We start from the raw sequence: 16,385 nt of genomic DNA, 5'->3' as shown, positions 1-16,385 counted from the left end.
CATTTGTATATAGAATCCATTAATATGTTTGTGTAGTTTGCTATTGGTAATTCATTCTTTTTTATCACTGAATAGTATTCCATTGTATAGAATTCCATAGTTTATTCACTTATTGAAGGACATTTGTTGTTTCCAGTTTGGGGTTATTATTACTAAATCTCCGGTAAATGCTTATATGGTAGTTTTTGTGTGGATATAAGTTTTCAAATCAGTTACGTAAATGCCTAGAAGACTTACTGTTTGATCATATGACAAAATTGTGTTTAGCTTTGTAAGAAACTGCAAAACTGCCTTCCAAAATGGCTATAACATGTTGAATTCTCACTGTCAATGAGAGTTCCCATCAATCTGTATCTTCACCAGAATTTGGTATTGTTTTTATTAATTTTTATTTATTTGGATTTTAGCCATTTTGATATCTGTAGCAATATATCATTGTTGTTTTAATTGTGGATTCATTTTTAATATAAGGTTGCCTGTCCTTGTGAAAGTTGCCAAGTTTGTAGACTACCTGTAGTGAGTTTTCAAACATAGAGTTATGTAAGAGTTCTTTTCCGTTTCTTAGACACATCCAAGATAATCCATAGATTTTCAAAAACTGAATAAATAAAGCAAATATGGAATACAATCAGGGTATTCTTCAGTTAGTCTTTTTGGTTCAAACAGCACCAACAACGTAAAATGTGCTCGTGACCCGCAGCTCAATGGCCCTCATTTTCTGTAATGGTAATTAACTCAGTGTGCCAAATAGGCCCTATAATGTGACATTCATATACAACTAAAAGCAATAACCAGTGAAAATGAAATAATAAAATACTAAATATTTAAAATAGTGAGGGCAATATAGAGTGTAAGCATTAACCAAGGAACAAAAGCAGAATAGTGGCTCCACCTCCAAAATAGTATGATAAAATGAGGATGAAGGCAAATGAAAGATTTTGAACATAATCATTCTTGATAAATGATCCTTTCAAGTATCCTAATCAATTTTATTTTAAACAGATATCTACAGCAAAAAAGAAATTCATCTGTTTAAAAAAGCAACTGACTATTTCCTCCACATCAACTGCAGATATGATGATTAAAGATCAAATCCCACGTAACAATTATACATGACCTTTGTTTTCAACTTTTCTTTCTGCTTTGCCTATAACATTTGAAATACCACTTATATCCAAACTCTGCCTAATTATTTCTGTCTTCCAATGTTTCCTTTATTTCAGGAAATGAATAGTAACTTGATTCCAGTATTAGCTGGAAATCTAGCGATCATGGACCCCATATCAGGCTGAGTATTTTTGTGTTTGTTTCCACAACCACCATATAATAGCTCTTTTGCAGTGACTGTTTATTTGCGGAAACAGTATTGGACCAATACAAGAGAATGAAACTTTACAGTATTATTACAGACCACCACCTTCTTTCTTTCTAGCATTGTCAGATTAATAAATAAAAGCACTGGACACCTGTTAAATTTAATTTCTAGATAAAATGAAATAAAATATTGCACAGAACATACCAGAGTTAAAAACAAAACAACAACAAAAAACACACACAAAAAACTTTCTTTTGAAATCCAAATCTAACTGGGTGTCCTTTATTTCATCTTGCAACCCTACCTCCATCTCCATCAGTTGGCTTATAAGTTCAAGAGGAAAATGACATTGAGAAGATAAAAGAGAAACAACTGAGATCAGCAGCGAAGACAGTAATGCTGCACAAAAAAAAGAAACGCAACACTGAATAAAATATCTGAAGACTCTTGATTTCTTTTTTAAGTAACCATAACATTGATGAATCACAGTTTTCACTTAACTCTTAATGCCTTTGAGATATCTTACCTTTTCATGTCATAGATGTCTCTACCAACATTTTATAGAGGTGTTCTTTTTCCTTGCATGTCTCTTATTAAACCTGTTTTTTCTGTAAGCAATGTGTTGAACATACAGTAGTACTAATATATAAATAATTACTTGGTTTTTTGTTTTTGCAGTTATTTAATTACTAGTATTGCAATAAAAAGGCCTTTATATATCTTGTAAAAGCATTTAGATAAGTGCAGGTATGCTGCAGATATTACATTCAACACGTAACAACTCATATAACTGACACACTAAATTTATTTCTGTATATGAAGAAATTCTTTCAGATTTCAAATAATGTTTTGGAGCATAATCTGATTATAAGTTGAGGATTGCCTTTTCAATTATAAAGAAGACTCATATATCATACATAATTGAAGTTACACTTTTGGTACATTATGAATAGTAATAATAGTATAAAGGCTAAAGAATAACTATTGTAAAATTATAATTTAAAAAATATAGCTTAAATGATTCTATAAAGAGTTTATATTTACTTCTATTTGGGTTTGTTCTTCTATTGGTCCTTTTTTCTTTAGACAATCTGCAGTTTTCTTCATGTTACACAATATAGGAAAGACTTAATTGAAAGGAGAATGTGTTTAGTTCTTTGAAATAAAGAAATTTAGTATAACCAGTTAGATATTTTTGTTGCATAGTAATATAACCATATAGAAGTTGAGGCAATATTAGTGATCATATGTAAATAATATGCATGTTCTATATCTTTATGTAGCTTTGTATTCTATATTATATGTGATCATAAATATATAACTTGAACATGTATTATCCTCATATATATGTATATATGGTACATGTATATATTTATATCAATATTTGCATAGAGTACTGAATGACCATATATATCAAAATGAATATTTTACTGCTTTAAAAATATATTTAGTATAATTAACATGTGTTTAAAATGAAAGAAATCTTTTAATCTAAAATTATCAGCTGTTACATTTTATTTCAAACTCTCTTAGCATACATACTACCTAAATTTAGCCCACAATATAGGTACTGATTTAAATATAATCAAGCTGTAAATGTTACATGCATAGCGCTTAAATTATGACCACAATTTAATTTCTAATCATTCTTCAATTAAAGCAAATAAGCTCTGACATATTAACTTTTAGCATTATGATATTATTACTACAAATACTATAAACTTTTCTTCAGAATAAAGTATCTCATTTTAGAGTCAAGATATAGAAAAATAAATTTAATTACAACAAAGTCAGGGAAGGTGAGACAATCTGAAAAAATACATTATGTTAGAGATGCCTTTAGATAATGTGTTATATATAATAAAGCTAACCTGATTCTGTCTTATATGGTGAAATTTAGCATTGTGATGTGACACTTTTATAATTAGCTGCTATAAAATACATATTTATTCATATACATATACATTATATGCATAAATATATGCACATATGTATGTATATATGTGTGGGAGATATATATATATCTCCAAGTCTTCTGAAAGCTAGACGGTTTAGATTGTAAATGAATGTCAATGAGGTAAATATTCATTTTATTAACATTTATAGTGTACCTTATTATATTAAATTGTATATGGCATTTTGCAATGTTAACAGAGGCTTAAGGTTTGCTGCCTTCCTCTTGTTGGAAAGTATACATACTGATATAAATTTAAACTAATACCTGAGGATATTTTGTAATGGAGACCTTGATATATTTTGGTTATTTTGATACTTAGAAAATCAAATAATTAATTAATCAGGACTTTTACCTGAAAGACACATGGTGACTGACAGAAACAGCATTAGTTTCCAAGAGGAAGCCATCCTCGGTCACTAGAATCTTCTGTGTCTCAATGTGTTTAACAGCTCTGTTGTTTCTTCATTAAAGAGTGCCCTGTTTGAGATAGATAACAATTTTCTTAAACAGAGAAAATAAACAAACAAAAAAGCAAACACATACAAACAAACGCAAAAATCTCCTAATAACATGATAAATAACTATTAGTGCAAAGGTCAGATTAATATGCACTAGACAGCAATAATACAGTTTCTGTTAGAATTCATGTAACACACAACACAAGTACTTAGGAAATGTGATCGACTCTCCTTTTCACATTTATCTACATTGAATACTCCCATACAGATAGTAAAAACATCAGGTTCTAATGGGGATAATTTTTCCTCACAGGGAATGTGTAAAGCTATATTTATTACCTTAGACAAATTATTGGACTAGAAAAATAGGGTAGAGAAACCAGTTACATTAATATATACTCCTTTGGTCTAGAGCATAACTAATGATCAGTTGGCCAAGTGATTTTACACATTGTGCCTGTAGCTCATCAAAACCACCACAGGGAATTTTTCTCATTTAATTATTAATGTCAACTTCCTTTGTTTATAACTCCTATGATTATCTGTACTGTGTTATAGTTCCCTCCTTTGGTGAATCATTTCTTTCAGTATCTTTTGCTAGCTGGAACCTAATGGAAAAAGGATTTTCATGAATATTTAATGTTTTTGTCTAATGCCATTTTTATAACAATAACCAGTATAGCACATTAATATATTTGGTTCCTTTTTTTCCCTGAATGATACAATAAACATGAAAAGAATAGAATATTATGACACTAAACTTTCTGCAAGAACTTGACAAATATGTATTGGAAATTTCTGTAATTCACAAGTACCTCCAGAATTTTCACGTGTCAGCTATGTTCTTCTTGGCCCAAAGCCATTCAGTTGAGAAATAATTGTAAAGTATGTCAGTGATTTTTGAATAATGATTGCCTTCTTGGTACCTGGTCCCTCCTTATGACATTAGAAGTCTAGGTTATCTCTATATTTTAGGAAACATCTGAAAAATATAGACATGTATTTTTTCCCCTAGCTAGATCATAATGTAATATAGTTATGTCAAAGAAAGGAAATTATTGTTCGTACCTCTACCTGAATGAAGTTACTTACATTTTATTTATAATTTTAAATATAAGTCTTGGTAGTCTATTTTAACTTTATATTTGGGGAGCATTAATGGAGAAGAAAGTTAAGACAATAATGATTAATTTATTTATAACAAGAATAAACAAAAGAATTTTTTCATCATTTTCTGTATTTTATGAGTAAATATCAGATATACATATAATTCAAAGTACAAAATAACAACCTCATAGCTAATTGTGACAATTTAAAGCATCTTGGTTATTTATACACTGCTTTTTACCAGTAAGGAAAAGAATAAAATCCACATATCACACATAATAACTGGAGAGATTAAAGTTGCCAGAAGTACGATTATGACTTATGAGAACTGCACAAGTGAGTTAGCAAATTTTCAATTCACGATTAAATTGATCTTTTTTGAAATTGTGAATTCTGAGAAGGTAATATAGCTTTGGCTTAACTCATTTTGATGAGCTTGTGCTCAGTCCCATACTCCCCAAACTGGTACTTCTCGCTGTATTTACAATGTCCTAAGGTCCTCTGTTGTTCTAAATATTCTTCATAAACAAATACAAATGTTATTACAACGCTTAAGGGCTGTTTCTGGCACCGTCAAAGGGAAAACCCACAGACATTCATGTGCACACACATACACAGGTTGAGAGCCATCAAAAGGAGAACTGACTCATGAAGATAGCAGGAGAAACTGGACACAGTAGCGAACGATCTTCAGCAAAATTTCAAGGAGTTATTGTTCTTAGATAAAGTACTTATTTTTGAGTGGAACAGTGTGGAAAGACTGACAAGGAACACATGGATAAATAAGTCAGTGTCAAACAGTGATACATACTCTGAAGAAATTAATAGAGTAAAGGGACAACCTGTGACCAGAGGATAGAAGGTGAGATTTTAGTAGGAATGCATACAAAGCACTTTTCATAAGATGGCATGTAGGATGTTATGAAATAATCTTTAAGTATAAACTCCAGGCACATTTTTCCTACTCTCAAATATAAATGGTACACGGAATTTGATTTCTAAAATAACTTATTTTATGTTAAAATCTCTTGTAAAAGAAGTGTGTGTGTGTGTGTGTGTGTGTGTGTGTGTATTCATTTTCAAGCACCAGTGCTTGGTCCTTAGGGCATAAACAAAATAATAGTTCTTAAATACACACAACATAATATTTCTTAAAAAGTCATTCTTTTTGAGATACATAATTACATTATTTTTTATTTTTGCTCTCCTCCCTTATTCTCTCTCTCTTTTTCTCCCTTTCTGTCTCTTTCTAGTATTGGGATTATTAGTTTGTGCTTTTCTATTGACAAATTGTAGCTGTATACATTTATGTAGTACAACGTAATGCTTTGATACATATATAAAATATAGTATAATTAAATCAAGCTAATTAAGATATCCATCACCTCACTTACATATCATTTTTTTATGATGAAACATCTGAAATTTACGCTCTTGGTTATTTTAAAATACATAATACTGAAGGATGTTAAGCTAAATGAAATAACTCTTCTGAGTAAAATAAAAAGTAAATGAAATAATATTTAAGATTCTGAAATATGTAAATTTTTACATGTTTCTTTTGAAAACATAGTTATCCAATGACCTTAATAAAATTCCTGCATCAAAGTAATGACAATATAATTAATTACACATATATTAGACTCCCAGTAGATGCAAGGTTAAGTTATAATCAATGAATAAAGGTTACCAAAGCAAAGAGAAGGATGTGTATTTGGAAATGCCTTTTTGGCTACCAGTTTAATGTACCAGTTGTACATTAAACTGCTGTGCATTGTGAGATTAAAAAGTCACAAACACGAATTTGGAAACTACTAATTGGAATTTGTTTAATCTCACATTTTTAAAATAACTTATTTCAATTCTCAGAATATGTACTTTTTGTCAACTATTACATTCAAAGAATAATGTACGAAATGACATCCCATTTCTTGGCATTTTCCTCTGAACTATTGCAAATATTTGCAAGTAAAGTGCAATAAGTAGATCATAGTGTTTGGATTCAGTCATAGATTACAAAGAATAAATGCATTGTGAGGTTGACTGCATGTACAAATACTTTAAAGCATTATACCTTAATAGGACTGAATATATGTCTACGAAATAAGTCAAGTAATAATAGTATATTTCCACTTGGTTACAAGTTAGTCTTTTAAAAATGCAAGTTGTTAATAGTGCATGCATCTGCAAATTAAGAGGGAGAGAGAGAGGGAGAGAACCAGCGAGAGAGAGAAACATCTGTTACAGACTGCTGGTTTCACCAAGTCTATACAGTTTTGCCCACGGCCGTATGCAATCCGGTCCCTGTCTAACTTTTTAATTTCATCTTCTAACTTTTTAGACTCACTCCATTCCCACAACACTGGCTTTCTTGTTTCTTGCTGGTCCTCAAGCATGCCAAGCACATACTGTGTCCTCTGCCTAGACCTCTCCAACATCAGTTCTTTCCATACCTTAGAGTTTTAAATCATTGCAGACTGTTCTTTCTAGAAGCCTTTCTTGGTTACTCTCCTTAAAATAGCAAGCCCCCTCCTGTCAGCTCTGTCACTGATTTTTCTTACATTTGCCCTGCCTTATTTTTATTCTTAGCAATTATCAGTGCCTGAGGTTAAACTAGTCTATTTACATCTTAATTATCTTTTTCTCCTACTAGAATGTCATATCCACGGAAGCAAGGATTTTTGTCTTGTTTATCTTTACAGAACCAGCGTCTAGAACAGTTACCACCATAGAAAGTATTCAATTATTATTTTTTAGATAATAATTATTGAATAAACTGAAGTCTCTAGGAAATAAATTATTTGGCAAAATGTAATACAAAAAAAAAAAAAAACCTGGCCAGGTGAGTAGCTCATGTCTGTAATCCCAGCACTTTGGGAGGCAAGGCAGGCAGATCACTTGAGGTCAGGAGTTTGAGACCAGCCTGGCCAATATGGTGAAACCTTGTCTCTACTAAAAATACAAAAATTAGCTGGACCTAGTGGCACTTGCCTATAATACCAGTTACTTGAGAGGCTGAGACATGAGAATCACTTGAACCAGGGAGGCAGAGGTTGCAGTGAGCCGAGCTTGTGCCACTGCACTCCAGCCTGGGTGATGGAGTGAGACTCTGTCTCAAAAACAAAAAAAAAAGAAAAAACTCAGTGTTTCTTAGATTTTCATACTACAGTCATGTGCTATATAATGACATTTCAGTCAGTGTTGAACTGCATATATCATGATGTTCCCATAAGATAATTATATTTTACTGTACTTTTCATATGTTTAGATACACAAATACTTATTGTGTTATAATTGCCTACATTATTCAGTACAGTAACATCCTGTACAGGCCTGTAGCCTAGAAGCAATAGACTATATTACAGGCTGGATCTGTAGCAAGCTGTACCATCTAGGTTTGTGTAAATAAACTCTGCAGTGTTCACACAATGATTATATAACCTAAGAAGATATTTCTCGGAATATGGCTCAGTCATTAAGGGATACTTGACTATGCTAATAAAACCACCATTTATTAGATAAATTACAAACATTGTGTCAAACACTTTACCTACACAATCTCTAGGACATCTCTTATTGATGGAGCTAATTTGCCCCAGTTAATAAGTAATGTTAACCCTTAAGCTCCATCATGTCTTACAAGATTCCAAAGCAATCCCTGTGAGAGACCAGACAACCTTTACTCTGACACAATTGGGACTAGTACTGAGTTAATAAAAAACCCTTTAAAAACACTTAATTCACATATGCCTTAAATGTTTGTCATCCAATATTTAATTCTGTATTCTTAGTACATAGACTATATATGCCAATTATTATATAGCAGTGACATCTTTCTAGGATTATAAAGATTCTGGTGGAAAAATGATTTCTTTTAACTCGGCATCACAGGAAACTGCAGTGTATAAATAGTGCCTGTGTTGCATCATATACAACTTTAAATTTACTTAAAGTGGCCTAAAAACATATGAAGCGATCTGATGGCAGGATTCTTGGAGGCTTTCAATATTTTTATGCAGTTATTTCATACATACATTATAGCATTTTTAAGTGACTATCTTATAAAGTTTAGGGCTTTAGCCTTAAACAAACTTTTTGCCAAATGCTCTTACTCTTGGTACTCTCACGTATCTGTGATTTCCAAAATGCTCATTTAACTTATATAATTACAATAACATGGACAACTTATATAACTAGACTTGGAACAAACACAACTGAATCTTGGTAAACATGTGACTGACAAAGCGTCAGTGAATAAACTAGAGATTAACCTACTTACCTGTTAATATCATCTATATTCTGAGCTATTTTCATTTATTAAGGTAATGATGGATGTTAGCTATTCTGGGAAATTAGAACAGTAGAGGTTGAGTAAAAGTGTTTCTACTCCCACTTTCATGTGATAAGGCCTCAATGTGAGGGCTTTGTATGTAAATTTTGGTGAAAGGAATAAAATGAAGAAATATCTCTTTTTCCGTGGACCTTATTCTCCATCTCAACCATGACTCTTTGCTAAGACTGAAGCTTGTGACATTTTGCTTCGAAGTACCCTTGAAAGGCTAAATAAGGTTGGAATAGGGCTCATGGAAAAGGAACATAAAATAAGTTTTTGAGGTGAATTGCTTTCAAGATATCCTTGAAGTTATCTAGCTCAATGCACCTGGGGGAAAAAAATAGATAATAAAATGTGGCCAAAGTTATAGCAGGAATAAAGAAGAATGTGTCTTCTTATTGCTTGCTGTCATATATCCTTTGAGGACCAAGCAGCAAAAAAATATTTTGGCTTTCAAATTTAACCAGATTGAGTTATGATATTGTTTATCTTAGAAAAGCAAATGACAGTTTTGTGTCCTGGACAAAGTGCTATGAGATGTAGTGAGCAGACTGAGCTCACAGTGTTCACATGTTTTGGAGGCATTCTTTAAAATGATTTTCTATAGTATGTAAAACACCGTGAGGCATAGTCAAGATCAGTTTTTCTTACTCTTTTAAATATAAACATTTTTTAAGCCTTAACAAAACCTGCATGGAATAGGGTTCAGCAAAAATTTTAAAAGGAGCCACACTAGTTTTCTGAGACTTCAAGTCAACATTATAATTTTATTTAAAACATAAGAGTAGAAAAAGTATGGTTCAAGATTATTTACTACTCAAAAGTATAATTAATGGAGACTGGAATCAGAAAGAAAAAAAGATAACCACTCTAGAATCTGATGGCAGAAATAGTTTGTGATTCCTACCACCTAGTGACTGATATTAGAATAGGGTGAAGACACAACTATGGCTCACAACTCCACATAAATTCTGACAGGCCTTGTGTTGTGTTGGGATGCTGAATACCATTTCATGCCTGAGTGGCAGTAGATTTCCTTTCTGGCAATTTGGGAACTGGACATCATGACTAAGAAGGAGTATGTCCTTCTTAAAGTAATACAGAAAATATTATAAAATATTCTTGAATGCCTCAATGAACTATTTAGGAAGAGAAAAACTTACTAGATGTGAAAGCTAAATAAGAGTGGTAAGCTGGGAACCAAAGAAAACTTTGCTATTAAGTGGCTTTGCAATTCTCAATGTACTTCAGATTTATGTATATGGCTGCTTTGGAAGTGGGGGACCAAAACCAAAGCCTAGGGCCCACACAGCTGGGTAATCAAATAGGAGAATCCATATGTCTAAGATCCCAAAGGGATATCTCTCTAGAGAGATACTCCATTCATAAAAGAGTAAAATAGAATTTTCACGTCTAACTATGGGAATAAATAGAAGTAGAAGGAATAAAGAAAATCTCAATAGTCAAAAATTCAGTCAAGAGTCATGTAACATACAGGAAAGCAAATCACTATAAGTTAGAGTCAATAGAAACGATAAATGTCAGAATCATACCAGCAAAGACTTCAGATATTTGACTTTTCAGGCAGATTACTTGTGTTATAAAAAAAAATTAAGACATTGACACCATGAGAAAGAGGAAACAGGAATAAAAAGATTATCTAAAAAGTAGCCCAGAAAGGCAATAGCTGGAATCTATGGAAGAAAGAAACACAACGATAGTGAAAAGATCTTAATATGTCGAATCAGATTTTTTGAATGAGAAAGAGAATGGGATGAGGCAGTATGTGAAAAGATAGATAATTGCTAAGATTTTCCAGAATTGATAAAATTTACTAATTTTAAGATTCTTAAAGACCAGAGAAACCCAAAAAGAAGAAATACCTGTGCACATCATATTGAAAATGCAAAATACCAAAACCAAAAAGCAGCCAGAGAGAAAAAGAAAGTAACTATAAAAGTAGGAAAATCAGACTCACATTTGACTTTCTGATAGCAAGAATGAGATTCAAAAAATTAAAATAATGTACTGTGAGATACAAACAAATGCGAATAATGTACTTTATTGCTAAAGCAAACAAGGAATCCATTAGCCTGAGGATGTCTCCCTAATTCAAGCACTTAGATAAGCAAACTGAAACTTAACTTGGAAACCTTCCCTGTGACTGACTTAAGAAAAATAAGTCTCAGCCAATCACAAACAGTCAACTAGTGATTGGCTATACAATTACAGACCTCCCATCAGCTCATATCCAAATAAGGCAAACACCTAGCTGTAGCCAATCAGATAATTTTTCAACTTTGCTTTTGTGTTCAGCTTACAAATTCTCACTGCTCAGACTGATAGAGAAGAGCTCTGTGAACCTCTTTCGAGTGCTGCCTGATTTATGAATCATTATTTGCCTAAATAAACTGTGAAATTTAACTTGTCTAAAGTTTTTAGCAGTGTACTCTTCTAGACCCAGTGAAAATGTATGTAAAGGACAGGAGAGAAATACCTCTTTCTATTAAATCAAAAAACGATTTTTCCAAAAATAAATTCTTACAGAGAAAAATAATAATATTTATCAGAAAAAAGGAAAAACAGTAATTGCAGAAGTAAGCTATAAAATTCATAAAGGGAAAAATAACAATAGATAACACATATAATTGTTGTTACATGCCGGGTACTGTTCTAAGTGCTTTTCTAGAGGAATTCATTTTACAAAAAGAACCATATGGGTAAATATATTATTTCCATTTTACAGATAAGGAAGCTGGGGCACAGAAAGGTTAAGCAAATTTTCTAAAATTGCACAACTACTAAGTAAACTGCGTGTTAATATCTAGACAGTCTAACTCCAGAAGCCATGTCTTTAACCAACACATTTTTGAGTGAGAAAGAAAATGGGATGAGGCAATATGTGAAAAGATAGACAATTGCTAAGATTTTCCAGAATTGATAAAATTTACTAATTTTAAGATTCTTAAAGACCAGAGAAACTCAAAAAGAAGAAATATCTGTGCACATCATATTGAAAATGGAAAATACCAAAACCAAAAACAGCCAGAGAGAAAAAGAAAGTAACTAAAAAGGTAGGAAAATCAGACTCGCATTTGACTTTCTGATAGCAAGAATGAGATTCAAAAAATTAAAATAATGTACTGTGAGATTAAACTATCTGAAAGAATAATGAGCCAAAAATGTGGCGACTGTCTTTATAAATCAATAATAATCATATCCTTTAGGGTAAAAAGTAAGACAAATATAAAGTTAAGATAATGGAAGATAGTAGGATATAAATTAAGAGAAAGTGGTTGAAGTTAAATATTCAACTTGTATTACTCAGAAGGAGGATAATGCAATTAACTTTAGATTTTTGTAAAATATCTATGTTAAATTTTCTAGGGTAACTGCTGGAAAATAAATTATTCTGAAAATGAATTCATATCCATCTCAAATCTTTACAACCTCCTGCTGTTTGTTAACAAAACAGATACACACCTGAAATTATTTATTAAAAACTCTTTTACATAGAGTTTAGCATATAAGGCAACTGTCTACATTTCCTATAAAACAGAAACCTAAAATTTTAGTCTGGCATTGCAGGCTCCCTATAGTCTGTCTCGAATGATTTGTCTGCATACATACCTTCCGCTGCTCTATTTCAAACATTTCTAGCTCAGCTAATGAAAATAATTTTCATTCACAAACCTAATTTGTGTTGTATATCTTTCATGAAGGACTCACACTCACACTCTTCCTTATAACATTTCTTACTTCAAAATATCTAGCTTTGTCAGAAATGAAACAAGTTGCTTAATTAAGAGTCAGTGCAAAGATCTTAACGTAAGAATGGGCTTTGCATGTCCAAGCTGCAGAGAAAAGGCCATCATGAGTGCAAAGTAATGCCCAGGAGTAAGTGGTAGGAGATCAAGCCTGAGGATCATACAAGGCCAGACTGCAAAGTATCCATAGGTCAGTGGAAGGAGTGTGAATTTTATTAAAAACACCATCATAAATAAATAATCACATAACCAAACTTCAAAAGTTCTCTGATAACTTCCAATATTACCTTTTTTTTTTTTTTTTGCAATATAATGTACTGTCAAGTGAAGAGTCATGAGATCCACAAATGTGAGGAGGAGACTTTATTTATTATAAAGAGTTATAGCCTGCAGGGTGTCCATCTTGACAGGCTGCAACTCTTTATAACAACTAAAGTTTCCTCTCTCAATTTATAGATCTTGTGATTCTTCAGTCGATATATCTGACAGATGAGCTTGGGGTTCTGAATGGGATTCATAGTTCCTCCTGTATCCTTTTGAAGATGTACTTTTAAGCAACCTGTTTGTATAAATTCCTGTTCCACCCTCCCCTCCCTCAAAGTGCCTGCTAATGGTCTTTGTGGAAGGCTACCCTTTCTAGCCCATCAGAATGGCCACCTTGCAAGACATAACCCTTTATGAAAAATGAAATCTTTCCAAATTTATAGATCTTATCATGCTTCCGTTGACAGTACACAGCATCAAATGACATTCCATCATTACAGAGAAGACAAACAGATGTGACAAAGTAATAGGATTTGCCTAATGCCCCCAGTAATTCAAAGTTGGCATCAGAATTAGAGCTGCACCTCTCATTCCTGGTCAACAGGTCTAAATAATGTATTCATGCTGACTTTTTCATTTCCTACTGATAGGAAAATCTATTCAAAGTCCAAGTTGTTGAAGAATTTAAGAGAATAAATTTGTATCCATTTTAGAAGTTCTTCTAATAATGAGTGGGACGACTTAGGAGATGAAGCCCTGGCTACGTGCAGGGAGAGAAGGTCTCACACATTCCAAAATGTGCAACTTATGGAAAAGGGGACTTGGGTTACTGCTTCCTGGAAAACAAACCAGTGAGAACATGAGAACACCTGTTCAGGGTTCTGCATGAACAAGTAAGTCTACTAAATTCTGACTTAAAGAGTTTTCAATATATAATTTGCAGAATATATACTCTGCACAACAGTGAGAGGTAATAAAGATTTCACATGGATAAATTTATTTTCTGAAAAAGTTAGTGGAGCAATGAGGAAACCCGAAAGATTTTGAGTTTTAAAGATTTCCTTTGTATAATGTGATATGAACAAGATTTTAGGGCCATGGTCTCTAGCAAGAGAAATAAACCCATATTTACTCTGTTATTTAAATTCTCTTTTAATTTAATTAAATATGAAAATAAGCATCTTTGGAAGGCAGTTAAGTAAGAGTAATTATGCTTGGTTATTGTTGGCTAAATTGGGCTTTTAATGATTTACGTAAAATTTAACCCACATCCCCTTGAAAAAATTGGCATTTTGAATCATTATCTTCATCTGGCAGTTGAAACCACAGGGCTAAATTGCATTTAAACAATGTCTTGTAATAGGCACATAGTTAAACCGGGAATTGTAAATAATTCCAAGGCAATGTTTGAAACAGCAAATAGAAATACCCTTAGGAGTCATATACATTTTTGTTCTTCATTTCCACATTAAACCTTTTTACCTGAAATATTAATATTCTCTAAAGACAAGGCAAATGTCTGATAAAAAATGAACCAAACAAACAACAAACTTTGGAACATATTCTGTAAAAATATATGCTATTGTTATAAAATATTAGGCAGATCCCCTGGTGGAATTTTACTCACAATGTGACAAGAATCTGTAAGTGAGGTCTTCTATGTTGTTGGCAAAGGAATTACAAAGAAATCTCAATGAATGAAAAAGAGATACTACAGGGATATGCAGTGGATGTTTTTATATCTCAAACTTTAATCCAAATGGCTATTATTGATTTTTCCCCCACACAGTAATGACTGAGAAGCATTGTGATCAACTAGATAGGAGCTAGTAAGGAAATTAAAGAAATCTGAATTCTGGGCAAAGCCTAGTCCCTAATAAACTGCCTCTCTCTATTTTAGCTTCTTTATTCTGTGTCCAGGTAGCACCAGCCTTTGCAGACTCCTAGGAACCAGTTACCTGATTTCATTAAGTCCTTTGAAACCTCACAGATAAAAAAACATCTCAGTAGAGTCACTATAATTTCTCCACATTTTTTCTGTTAGTCAAATGGCTTTAAAAATTCTTAATACTGTTTATTTCAGAAACAAGCATTTAAAATATTTACTCGAAAAGAAAGCTATTGGATTTTTCAATCCCTAACTCAGTTCTTCAAGCAGATAATAATTTCATTATGTTCTTAGCACAGTACCTAAATAATCTGAAGCAGTAATTCTACATAGTATAAATAGCACATTTAATTTACATGAGTTTAAATATGTCTTTTAATAGCTGCTGATCTCAGAATATGCCTAATATAGTTTGATGTTGTATCCTCTAAATCTCATGTTGAGTTGTAATTCCCAGTGTTGGAAGTCGGGCCTAGTGGGAGGTGATTGGATCTTGGGGGTAGATATTTCATGAACGGTTCAGCCCCATCTTCTCAGTGCTATCCTTGCAATAGTGAGTGAGCTTTCACAAGATCTTCTTGGTCCTGCTTCACCTTCCACCGTAGTAAAGGCTTCCTGAGGCCTCCCTAGAAACCAAGCAGATGCCAGTGCCACGCTTATACAGCCTGCATAACTGTGAGCCAATTAAACCCCTTTCTTTATGAATTATGCAACTTCAGGTATTCTTAACAACAACACAAGAATAGCCTAACACAATGTCCCTATATTTGGAAAAGTTTTCAAGATAATATTACCCCTGCTTTATTTCTTTTCTTTTCTTTTTTTTTTTTTTTTTTGGAGACAGACTCTCTCTGTTACCCCAAGCTGGAGTGCAATGATGCAATCTCAGCTCACTGCAACTTCCGATTCCTGAGTTCAAGCGATTCTCCTGCCTCAGCAGCCTCCTGAGTAGCTGGAATTACAGGCGTGTGCCACGATGCACAGCTAATTTTTGTAATTTCAGTAGAGATGGGGTTTCACCATGTTGGCCAGGCTGGTCTTGAACTCCTGACCTCAGGTGATCCACCCACCTCAGCCTCCCAAAGTGCTGGGATTACAGGCATGAGCCACCACACCCGGTCTAATTTCTATTATATCTAATAAAGCAACAATAACTATGTATTGTTTATCTAGGTTCATTGTGCCTTGATATTTTTAGACCATTGTGATTGGCTCACACAATCTTTGAGATGCTCTGAGAAATGTCAGACCAGATTAAGAAAGTAAGTCTAGCAGAGTTACAGCCTAACTGAATTT

The 16,385-nt window shown here is 32.8% G+C and overlaps 1 protein-coding gene across 1 annotated transcript in view; it reads right to left on the bottom strand.

The window, feature by feature from the left end:
- CNTN5 (contactin 5) overlaps positions 1-16,385 on the bottom strand; it is a 1,356,469-nt gene that overhangs the window by 805,521 nt on the left and 534,563 nt on the right. The window contains exon 3 of the mRNA XM_054524966.2: positions 3,625-3,749. Coding sequence (XP_054380941.1) covers positions 3,625-3,679 — 55 coding nt within the window. The 5' untranslated portion in view covers positions 3,680-3,749. The remainder of the gene's footprint in view (positions 1-3,624; positions 3,750-16,385) is intronic.

The sequence above is a fragment of the Pongo abelii genome, chromosome 9 (assembly GCF_028885655.2).
Source record: "Pongo abelii isolate AG06213 chromosome 9, NHGRI_mPonAbe1-v2.0_pri, whole genome shotgun sequence".
Lineage (NCBI taxonomy): Eukaryota > Metazoa > Chordata > Mammalia > Primates > Hominidae > Pongo > Pongo abelii.
This window is presented reverse-complemented; position numbering and strand designations above follow the sequence as displayed.